Raw genomic sequence first — 12,541 nt, forward strand, 5'->3', positions numbered from 1 at the left:
AATATTACTAAATCGTGGGGTAACACGTGTTTGGGGTATTAAATACGAGGAGACATGCGTCTTATCAAGCCTTAGAAACTTTCAAAAGATTTCAAAAAGTTTCCCGCCAAGAAAGGAATCTTCACCAACTTTCCCATGACATAAAGATGTGCCATCGGAAAGCAGGGAGACTATCTGTATAGTGTGAAATTGGTTTATATTAAATGCCCGAGTGATTACATGACACTTGGAACCAGAGGCAGACAAAAGATGAATGGAGTGAAAACCAAGACTGAGGACAATAGCTTCGGTTAGTATCGAGTAGATCCCGAAGGGAAAGCAATCAACGGAAGCAAACGAATGTTTGTCACCAGATGGCATTTAATGAAGAATATTCCCCAATATTAAATATGCAACCATTGCAGAGAATTTTAGCCTTCATGGCCTGCCGTTACATATCTCATTAATGGCCCCTCATTATTGTCATTTAAGAGGGGCTTAATCCTAGGATCGTGTTCCCTAGGTATAGCTATAAATAGGAACTTCAACAAACATTGTAAAAACATGAAATCTCTGACAAAACTTATGCTATATTTTATTTTCAAGCTAAATAATACAACTTTACTTTCTGTCTAATATTGCTCATATCGCTGTCCTCGAAAGCATTGCTCCCTGAGCTAGACTTGCTATTTCCTTTGATTTTAATGCTAAATATTATTTTTAATTTAATTTGTTTATCATTTTGGATCAAATCTGTTCGCTTGCATATAAACCACGTAACAAATTCAACTATACAGTTTTACGGGTAAATACCTGGTATTATTTTTTATTGACTGTTTGGATATATTGTATTAATCCTGAGATTGTCAATTTTACTGCTTTCCGATACTAATTTTTAATCAAAGATTAGTAACCAAATTAGGAATAAAGCAATAATATTTTATCCCAAAATTATTTTTTTTATCCATCCTATTATGTAATGTATTTCTCTAGATCTAGCTAGAGGTCTTCTTTCTTGTGTGATGGTTGTTTAAGCATGTAACCAGTAACTCTATCAGTCAGCTGGCGTATTGTATAACTTATACTCCTTCCGTTTATTTTTACCTGGTACGTTTTGACTTTTCACGTCCCTTGGGAAATAATAAATGAAGTGCATAATTTATCATGATACCTATATTAAATAATGTATATTTTATTGGATTTGAGAAAATGATTTGAAATGAGTAATAAATATTGTGGGTATAAGAGGGAAAAAAATTGTCTTCTCTTGATATGCATAAAGTGTCAAGTAAAAATGAAAATTTATCTTTAATATACATGCCAAGAATCTATCTTTTCCATGTAGTATTTTTCTTCAATAAAATAATAGATCTTCTTCATGATTCTAGCAACTTTCCTTTCAAGATGTTGAAAAACTTTTCATCCATAATTTCCGTAGATTCTTCTTCTAATATTATAGTAAGTCATTCAATATTTGAAATTCACTTTCAAATATTATTTCTTCTATGACGCTTGGAGATTAAATCTCTGAAAATAATTTTCTTATGAAATTCTTCACATGATATTCTTTTTCCCATATTTGTTTGGATCTTTACCAGCATCTTCTTTCTTGAATAAACCTGTACAAAAATAAGACTACCACAAGTAAATGTTCTTTGATTAATAATTGTGTTGGTTTGTTATCATCAAAATTAATACGTGAAACCTTGAAGCTAATCTGACACATGTAACCAGTAACTCTATCGGTCAGCTGGCATATTGTATAACTTATACTGATAGTTTGTATTCCACGAGGGGAAAAAAGGGTAAACGGAGTTTAACTTGATTTCCAAAATCGGAATTGCAAGTTTCGATAATCTTCTCCCTTCCCTTGGCTTCCCGTCGTTTCTTTTTCACACATGGCCCTATTACCTTTACAATGGTCTAAATCAAACATATAGCGACAGTTCATGCAAGATCTAATGCTAGATGATTCATCTATTTATTTGTCTTGTGTTTGGAAAAAGCACAGTATGAAAGATTACAAAGATTAATTAGTCTCAGTGGCTGCTAGCTAAACTACGATTCTTTGCTTCAAAGTTTGAAAAGAGACCTACTTTTGGGAAATGAATCGCCAATGCAGTAAGATTATGGGCCAAATTAAAAGATAGATGCCTTCTCAGCTAAATGTGAGATGGAATTAATTTGCACCCATTAGTCTCCTCAAACCTTATCGGAATCCTATTCTTTCTTTTTTTCCATTTTAGATTAGGAAAATGCGATTTATTATTTGTACTCCGAAAATCTGGTCGATTCTTTAATTGAGTATTAGGCTATATCAAAGTGCGACGTGAATTCTCTGCACAAGTAGTACTGTAGTTGCTTTGCACCATTGTAGATCGAGCGATGGGTATGTCAATATCTAAGTTTGTAAAAATGCTAGTATTTGCAAAGAAAGAAATGAGAATATTGATGGTGGGACTCGATGCTGCTGGTAAAACAACCATCTTGTACAAGTTAAAACTTGGGGAGATTGTCACTACCTTTCCCACAATTGGTATTTGCTTCTCAACTCTTTATGCGTTTGATTACTAAAAAGTCTTTATGTTCAATTTCAAAACATATATAAAATTGAGAATTGACCCAAAAACAATCTGGATGATTTGAATATTTTTTTGGCCTTTATGAATTTATGTTATCTGCTCAGAAATTTCATTAAATATATAAAAATTTGTTATATTGTTAGTGTATGTTACATTATGATATATTAATCCGTAGGATTTAACTTGGAGACGGTGGAATATAAGAATTCGAGCTTCAAGGTATAGGATGTAGGAGGACAAGATAAGATATTTAATACGTTAACACTCGAAAAATCCGAATCAAAGCTAATTACTTGATTAATTGAGTTGTCTAATTTGTTACTTTGTTGTACTAATTTTACAGATCCGGCCTCTATGGAGGGAATGCTTTCAGAATACTCAGGGTCTAATCTTTGTGGTCGATAGTAATGATCGAGATAGAATTACAGAAGCCAGAGATGAGCTCTATCGCATACTTAATGAGGTAATGTCAAAACTGATATAAAAATTACAAAGTATCAAATTTGCGTTAACTGAAATTAATGATGATTTATACAAGGAAGAATTACGAGGCCCTGCTATTCTTGTGTTTGCTAATAAGCAAGACCTTCCGAGTGCTATGAGTGTTGCAGAAATTACTGATAAACTTGGTCCACATTCGCTCCGTCAACGACGCTGGTAAAATCTCCGGTTCATATTATACACCTTAAAAAAGATATTTGATAGCCTTAACCATCGTTTATATTTCTCTCGAATGTTTCACTTAATTAACATTTCACCAATTAGAGCAATAAGATGAAACTGGAAAAGAAAGTAGTAAATGGTTCTAGTGTTTTTTTTTTCAATGTCAAATATTTTAACACAAACTCAATTTATAAAACGACTAATATTTGGGACCGGATAGAGAAAACCATAGCCTTAAGCATAATATCATTTTGCATTTGTGGACCTTCTTGTATTTTATGCAAACAGTTTCCAACTAAAATAGCTGAGGAATTTGCCTGTGCGTTGTCTATGTCTTTTCGGTACATCCAGAGTGCTAGTGCAACATCTGGACAGGGGCTTTATGAAGGTCTTGATTGGTTATCAAATAATATTTCTGGCAAGGCAAGAACACTTTGGCCTTTTAGTTATCTCTTCTCTTTCATCTTTTCCAACCAAAAAAAAACTAACTGTAATTTTACTTGGTTAATAAATCATCATTGCAGGCATACATTCAGAGCTACATCCAGCGCAAGCAGTTCCAAGTCTTTAAATAAAAACGCGTCGGTTGAAATTAATATGCTATGGCTATACATTCTGTTGCAAGACTTTTCATATTTTCTTTTACCTATAGTGATTAATGACCATACTTTTGCTTACTTATTTTTTACTTTCTGTTTGTAGAATAATATGGGGCAGGGGTGACTGTATGTTACGTTTGAGCCCTTTTTTTACTTGTGGTTGAAATCTTTCTTTAGTATATATAATTTTGTCACAAGAGGAGTTTTAGAAAAGAGGATATATTCACAAACGGGTGTGTTTTACTAGCATATAAATGTGAGAAACTACTAGCATACCTGTATCATGCATGAAAATGGATGAGGTATCATCCAATGATATATATTGATTGGTTGGGTCTTTTAATTTGTAATTTAAGAACTCCTACCTGAATCCTTAAAATGCCTTAATCAAATAAGTCCCACACAGCCACCATTTTTACTTCTATTGTCTGCTGAGTATGTTTTATTTAATCCAAGGCCATAATTAGTTCTTGTTGACCTAATATAAACTGTCTTTGGAACAAATAGTTATTGACCACCAATGATTTTTATTAAAAGAATGTAATGCATAAATATCAAACTGAGACATAAATGTAAGGGAAGCTGCTAGTCATTTATTTCAAAGCTTCAACAACACTATAACCTTCCAACAATACATCTCCACAAACATATTACTCCCTCCATCTCATATTATCAGTCGTGGTTACTAAATATATATGTCTCAAATTATTTATCATTTTAGAAGTTCAAGACAAAATTAATTATTTTTTTCCTTTTCTACCCTTAATAATAATTATCCTTGAAGACTACAAACACCTCAATTATGAGTAAATATTAAATGAAGAGAGATTATATCTTAAAATATAATTAAAGATAAAACATTTAAAAACTTATCATATTTAATATTTTCTTAAGGGACATATAAAAGAGAAATACGACAGATAATTTGAGACAGAGGAATTAATAATATAGTGGCCAAAATCAAATTTGGACCAGGCCTACTAATTTTTGGTATTAGATTCAATCTAGACGAATCTAATTGGCTGATACGACGCTCCACCATTGACGCACTAAACTTTTTTGACCCCCTGATGACAAACCTAAATCAAATCAAACCTCAGCGAACATATCATGACACAAAGCTCTATTTGATTTTTTTTTTCCCCATTAAAAATATTGCTTAAGTTTAGTCTAGTTCTTTCTTTCTCTTAGTAATTGCTGCTTCGATGCACCATAGTAACTCTCCAAACTCGGGACATACCAATAAATAGTATGTGGAGTCAGGATTTGAAGGTTATGCGTTCAGAATTTTAAATTAATAATTTATACTAATAAAATAAATTTTTTAGACAAATACAGTGTTTGGACCAAGGTTACTGAATTTGACTGAACACGTACCTTGGTCTCTAGCTCCGCCTGTGGTACCACTAAATAGGACTTTACTGCTTTTTCTTTATAATTTGTCCATTATTACCGTTCTTACTTTGTTGATCTATACATTGATATCTAACTAGTGGATTTTTATGATGAGACATCTCATACATTTTGGACATAGTCAGGGGTCGTGGAAATTTTTTGGAAGAGCCATAGAGCAATTAGTGCAGGGCCTCTAAGGAATTAGTTACGACTTATGAGTTGTATGACACTTGTGCTATAGCACCACAATTAATCCTCTTTTGTTTGGTCTTGTTTTTTGCAAGGATTTATAGTACACAACGTGAAAAAACAGACAGTTTCTGAAAATTTGACTAGAGCCACCCGAAAAACATTTGGTACTCAACCTATTTCATCAGGGCATTAATAGAAACAAAGGAGTACTGAGGAATTGAATCATTTCTCAAAAATGATATAAGAAACAAATTCACCCTTAGCTGTTCCCAACCATAATTCCTCTTCTGTTTGATCACATGAATTCTGTGGATTCACTGTTTTGCCTTTTACATCACCTTGTTTCTGATTCTCTAATGTTTTATCATCTTGTCTTAAAATAGGGGGTTAGCTTAATGTGGATCAAGACAAAGAGTTGATTAAAATGAAAAGTAATAATTTTCCTCAGTCTTCAATGCTACTACCCTACAGAGGAGAGGGTCATGTCAATGCTACTACCCTACAGAGGAGAGGGTCATGAAATTGCCTAAACCTTAATTCAAGCAGTTTTTCCTTTTCTTGGTTATCCACAAATGCATACCGAATCATATATGTATATGTCTCCTTGCTTTTAAGCCTGGTTTATTTTGCACCCTTTAATTCGTTGGTGATTTTAATATCCACTTTATTGGGGTATCAAGATTTTCATCTGTTTTGCCAAAATATGGTGTATGGTAGGTAGCACGTTGGACCATTATTTCTAAAGCTGTGACATAAATATTGTATTAGGTATACCATTACAAAGTATTTCTTTTAATAAAAATATTGTATTAGGTATACCATTACAAAGCCTTAAGGAAAAACAAAAAGAAATTCCCAGAATGTAGATATAATCTTCCCCACCCCAGGATCTCTCTCATCTCTCTGAGACCCCTCTGTTTGTCTTGATTCAAATTCTATAGAAACTAGCAAACAGTTAACCAGCCTCATTTGTCTTGGCCATACAGCCAATTTAGGGAAATATTCAAAACACGAGCTACTTTTTCTTCTTTTTTTTATTTTGGTTGAAAATTATGTATTATACTCTACTAACTACTGCAGAAGGGAAACGAGGCGAAAAAACAAACTCTACTATCTAGGAATTGCCAGCGGGGTTTACTCCTAGAGTTGTGGTCAAACTTGTAAGGTTTAACGTACATCATAGTGTTATTCTAGAACTGAATTATTGGGTGGTCCAATGTGAATTAGCTCTTCCCTTAAAATACTTACACTGCTGCTTCCTAGCGAAACATTATGCTGACTTAAGAGTATCATAACATAACCACTTTAAAAACTGAAAATGAAAAAAAAAAAAAAAAAAATTGGGGCAGAAGGCCCGACACCGAGGACCCAAAGATTGGTTACGTCCGTGACAAAAAAATGTATTCTCAGTAGTTGTGCTGCTTGAGGGAATGGCACGTTCCACTTCCACTATTGTACCACGAAAGGAAATCATAGTACTGTAGTATGAAATGTGGCAGCTAGAAATCTATTTAGTAGTCACACCAATCATTTTATGCGTTCAGTAATCTAACTTTTCCACATGATATATTAGAACGTCGTATTCCTGTTTTATATGTTACACTCATTATATTACAATCTTCAATTATTTATAATTTACTTTGAAATAACTCAATATGTGATGCAAATCGAGCTTGTTGCATTTAATATACATCAAGCAATTTCGCTTTCCCCTATCATTGACATACTGAGAGGGTAAAATTGAACTTTTATATAATAAGACATTTAAACATGAGTTTGTTTCTTAAAAATGTAAAGCAATAGTACTAGTGTCTAATCCTAACGGTACCTACCACTATGTTTCTTCGAGTTCATCTTTTTTATGAATTTGTAACAATGTATACACCAAACATGAACACCATTAAGCAGCTAAAGAGTATGCATAAAACTTTCATCACTATATAGATTATCATATAGACAACGCAGACATAGTAACTAGAGTTGTATTATTTCCTTGCTTAGGGACAGTGAATTCAAAATGTTGCACCTCCTATTAGTCCTTCTGGATTAGCTATAGGTAAACAAGAGCATAGGAATGCTTTTGTTTTTCAAAATAAGGTCAAAGCATAGGAGAAAAGTCTATGCAACAACTACTGAAATCCCACTGGCCGACAATCTATTCCTGCCCTCGAGACATATCTCTCTACATTCTAATTTAATATACTACGTAGTTCAGAAGCACATAGTCCACTGCCAACCTGTCCTACTTTGAAAACCTTTCTCAATACATATAATATCTGTTTTTTGAAATAGCAGAGAAACTAGGGACATCCATCTCTATTTATGATCCCACATCCAAGAATCAGATCAAAGTTATGGCTACTGCAGCATTCATCTTTGATAGACAAAGGATCATAAAAAAGCATAACAACAGACAAGAAATGAATCTTGAAATCATAAATTCATCGATGAAAATGATCGTATTCGACATAATTTAGCAGCATTGATTCAACTCAAGGGAAAACTCCACCAATCCCATTTCCTATGGAAGAGGGGGTGGAGTTGATGTTCACATCAGTCTAAACCATCCGACGAATAAAGTCCAGTAAAACATAATGGAACATCAGAGCATTGTGCAACTGCAGTTTAAGAGAACATACCAAAAAGGAGAGATCATATAGTAACCATAGCCGAAATACTAGATAATCTAGAGACTGGGATACTGATCAACGAGGACTACTGCCCACAACAACAGAAACAGAACTCAGTGGAGCCAGTGTCATTGTCTGATCCTGAGTTTTAATCCTCTTATACTGAGGTTTTGGTGAGGATGAAATCGAAGATGCTACTGACCACGAATCATTAGAGCTGTCGCAACTAAAATATGCATCGATAACACCACTTGGACTGCCAGGTACAGATTGATGTTTGCGCTTGACGCCTTGGCAGATTTTGTAGCCAGAAGTGCCTATTAGCTCTAGAATAAGGTCACGGCATTCTTCAAAACTATCCTGTTAATTGATCAAGAACATTAGTGACACAATAGAATCAAGTTTAGATATTAAGATGCCAGAAGAGGCTAAAATTCAAATGTGAAAGAAAGCAGACCTGTTTGACTTTAAGAACACTCGTGAGCTGATTCTGGTATTCCATTGCATTGCAAGGCTCAATTTCATTGATCACAAAATACATTGCTGCAGTTGCAATAACAGATGGAGGATAATGCAAGAGCCTAGAATCTGCATTTGATAATCAACCAGTGGAATCAATTACTACAAGAAAAATGTGTATTATAGTACCAAGATAATCGAAAGCAGGCAGATATCTCACCAGTGATAATACCAAGAATGAGGCGTTCACATCTCCTAAGAAAATCCAAATGTATATTGCTCATGAATCCAAATCTCCTCATGATATGATCAATGAAAGATAACGGTGTCACAGGATTCATTTTCCACTTAAGAGTGGAGAGCACCAAGAGTTCCATTCTCTGAATAGTCTTTGCCTCAAACACAAATCTTGAATCAGCCACCTGAACAATAAAACAGAACCAGCATTAATCATTTAGACATTTATACAAACAGAAGGACTGCACACTTGAATAGAGACATTACTTGAAGGTCTAAGAGAAGGGGGACTTGGGTCTCTTCCACTTTAGCAGCAATAGAAAGACAAGCCACAGCCGCAAGTTGACTCATCCAAGGCTTATCTTTCTGAAAGCAGAGTCCAGATACAAACCTATCAAAATAATTCACAGCTAAAACAGCAGTCATAGCAGTGAAACCATAGTGAGCAATGACCCTCAACATCCAATCTAATGCATCTTTTCTAACCTCTACTAAAAACCCATCTCCATCTGAGATTAAACAATCAAAACCCAAATGGGACTCTTTTTCCTTAGCTAAAAGAGTGACAAGCTGGTCATCTTCCCAAAACATGTCACATTCTAATAAAGGTAGAGTCTTTTTCAAATTATTTTCTACTTGTTCTAAAGTACAAGACCATTCTCCTAAATCATCATGATCATCCAAAAACCGATCTTCCTCACAGTAAAGACCATCAAAGATTGGATTTAGGAGCTGAGTATCTAAAGGGAAAACCATCTTCTTCTTCTTGATGGAAGAAGACAATGGAGGCTCTACTCATTATCTTTAAGGTAAGCCAAAACTCAATCTTGGACCCAGTAACATATCTGCTGCTTTGCTTATACTTTTTTTCTCTCTCTACAGGACAGAAAATAAAGAAAGAGAAAGAGAGAATGGGAAGAGCCAAAAAGAGAAGAGAGTAAAGGGGAGGGTAACCAAAGAAGTAAGCAGAGGAGGGATTTTATCTGAGATAGCTTTCACGCCTGTCCTTTTTTCCAAAAATTCGTAGTATATATCTTTTTCACAGAGATATTTTAATCCTTATTCTATGTTTAACGTATTTATTTCAAAGGGTTTTTGGTTGGGGGTTTGCCGCGCAGGGGAAAGAGCGCACATTCACTCAAAATCCCTATTCCTGTAATTTACCCCCACACAATAATTACAGCAAATCTATGGCATGTGTTTGTATTCTTTCACTTAACCATAATTAATTATTGTATATTTATATCTAATTAAATTATTTATCTATGATAAATTAAATATAATTTGACGTAAACACATGATGCAAATAAGTTTTTATCTCCCTATTCCTAGTTGTAATTTCTTTTCTTTTTTTTTGTTTATGCTCATGTATCAAGAACCTAGATTTATACCTATTCAGCAAAATACTCCATAATGTAGTTATATAAGTATGGTACTAAAATTTGTTTTATAACTTCGTTCTTGGATCTAAAAATGCGAAATTTAAGACACTTAATGAAGGATTAATACTGAAGACCTCATTAATTTTTGTAATGAATGTGGCTGATTAGATCTAGGAGGAGTTCTTACAAATGGTAGACTAATAATTGCAGCAACAAAATTGATTAGAAACGCCGAAGAGGAACAATAGGCATACTATAATTACTTGACTGAATATCAAGTTAATACGATCTTATAATTTCATCGTAGAAGAAAAACAAATTGAGTACTAGTAAGACCCCTAGATTCTTTTCAATGTTTAAACTTCAAAATGAACTAAGTCTTTCCTTTTCTAAGTTAAGACTCCAAAGAATAAATAATTGTCAAAATAACGCTATTTTAAAACTAATAAATCAATATTTCTATTCTCACCTACCATCTCATTGTCATATGCGTAACTTTAGATTTTTCTGTAAAATTTAATTAGTACATTTTTTTCAATCCTTCTGTCGAGATTAAGAGTGAAGAGAGCTCTGAATCAGCTCCATTGGAGGACATAGAAGCTTCTCGAAGAGAGAAGAAGAAGAGCCGTTAGAGAGCTCTCAAAGTCGGTTAAGCTGAGAATATGAACATTTATTGTAAAATTCTAACATTGTTCACTATATATACAACTAACTTATTGCAATACTAATCACTAACAAAACGTGCTGACTTAGCACTATTACAAGAATAAATACAAATACACAATATTGATTCATTACTATATTCTTAATACCCCCCCCCCTCAAGTTGGATGTGAGGAAATCACACCCAATTTGCCAAGTACAGAACAGTGTTTGATCCCAGTGAGAGCCTTAGTGAGCACATCTGCAAGTTGTTGGCCAGTACCAATGTGATGTAGTGAAATAAGCCTCTCATGAAGTTTGATACGCACAAAGTGACAATCGACCTCAATATGCTTAGTCCTTTCATGAAACACAGGGTTCCTAACAATGTGTAGTGCAGAAAGACTATCACAGTGCACAGGTATTGGCAGATTGACTGACACAGTAAGTTCTTCAAGTAGCCTGGACAACCAAACAAGCTCACCAACAACTTTTCTAAGGGCTCTACATTCTGCCTCTGCTGAAGAAAGAGATATGGTTTCTTCTTTCTTGGATTTACAACTAATGGGACTTCCTCCCAGGAACACAACATACCCAGATACTGATCTTCTGGAGTCTGGGCAGGCTGCCCAATCAGAATCACAATAGGCAGCGAGGGAGAGATCATCCTTATTGCTGAAATAGATGCCCAGAGTAGGATCTCCCTTCAAATACCTTAACATGTGATAAGCTGCCTTTAAGTGGGGCTCCCTAGGATCTTGCATAAACTGATTGAGATGTTGGACTCCATATGTTATGTCTAGTATAGTATTAGTGAGAAAGTTCAATTTGTCAATCAATTTTCTATAGAATGTGGGGTCAGACAATGGTGTTCCTTCTTTGGCTTTCAATTTGACCGTGGAATCAAGGGGAGAAGTCAGGGATGGACAGTGAAGATATCCATAGTCCTTTAATAAGTCCAAAACAAACTTTCTTTGGGAAATGATGATGCCCTCTGGTTTATAGAGAATTTTCAGCCCTATGAAGTAATGTAGTTGTCCTAAATCCTTGATTCTGAACTTATCATACAAAAAGGCCTTAAGCTGATCAATATCTTCAGAATCAGTCCCTATGAGCAACATATCATCCACATACACTGCTATAAAGACAATGGAGGAATTTTGTGTTCTGTAGAATAAGGAATAGTCATGCATTGAGTGTGCATACCCTCTGGAATATAGTACCTCAGTTAGCTTATCATACCATTATCTACTGGACTGTTTTAGTCCATAAAGGGACTTATTCAGCTTGCACACTAACTGTGGGGAAGTCACTTCAAGGACTGGAGGAGTCTGCATATAGACCTCCTCATGCAAATATCCATGGAAAAATGCATTATTTACATCCAGTTGTGAGATTTGCCATTTCTTCTTTGCTGCTATGGCAATGAGAGACCTGATAGTGGTCATCTTGACCACTGGAGAAAGGTCTATGTATAGTCTATACCAGCCTGTTAGGTGTATCCTTTAACAACTAACCTTGCTTTGTATCTTTCTACACTACCATCTGCTCTATGCTTGACTTTGTACACCCATCTACACCTAATAGCCTGTTTTTCTTTAGGTAAAGGGACCATGTCCCATGTCTTATTAGCATATAAAACCTCAAATTCCTATGTCATGGCATTCTGCCAGGCAGAATATACAGCAGCTTCTTCATATGAAGTTGGTTCTATATCATTGCAAATGTTCTCTATAATGTGTTGATTGTTAGGATGTAGGGCATCAGAAATAATGTGATTG

General features: G+C 34.6%; 1 protein-coding gene and 1 long non-coding RNA gene across 5 annotated transcripts; one reads left to right on the forward strand and one right to left on the reverse strand.

The window, feature by feature from the left end:
* The first annotated feature begins 1,822 nt into the window (after window positions 1–1,822).
* LOC104242330 (uncharacterized) lies at window positions 1,823–4,036 on the forward strand. 4 transcript variants are annotated; one of them, XR_011405079.1, is made up of 4 exons: window positions 1,823–2,515; window positions 2,905–3,218; window positions 3,576–3,647; window positions 3,749–4,036. It is a non-coding gene; the product is annotated as an uncharacterized lncRNA (long non-coding RNA). The 4 variants fall into 4 exon arrangements; XR_011405080.1 differs by having other exon boundaries at window positions 2,905–3,024; window positions 3,100–3,647; XR_011405081.1 differs by having other exon boundaries at window positions 2,905–3,024; window positions 3,104–3,647.
* Window positions 4,037–7,831: 3,795 nt separating this feature from the next.
* Window positions 7,832–9,687, reverse strand: LOC104242329 (cyclin-D3-2-like). Its single transcript, XM_009797356.2, has 4 exons — window positions 9,004–9,687; window positions 8,720–8,921; window positions 8,498–8,628; window positions 7,832–8,400 (listed from the first exon to the last, which is right to left on the reverse strand). Exons 1-4 carry the CDS (start codon window positions 9,490–9,492, stop codon window positions 8,116–8,118), a joined length of 1,107 nt encoding a protein of 368 aa, XP_009795658.1. The 5' UTR covers window positions 9,493–9,687; the 3' UTR covers window positions 7,832–8,115.
* Window positions 9,688–12,541: the final 2,854 nt, after the last annotated feature.

This window comes from Nicotiana sylvestris, chromosome 2 (assembly GCF_000393655.2).
Source record: "Nicotiana sylvestris chromosome 2, ASM39365v2, whole genome shotgun sequence".
Taxonomy (NCBI): domain Eukaryota; kingdom Viridiplantae; phylum Streptophyta; class Magnoliopsida; order Solanales; family Solanaceae; genus Nicotiana; species Nicotiana sylvestris.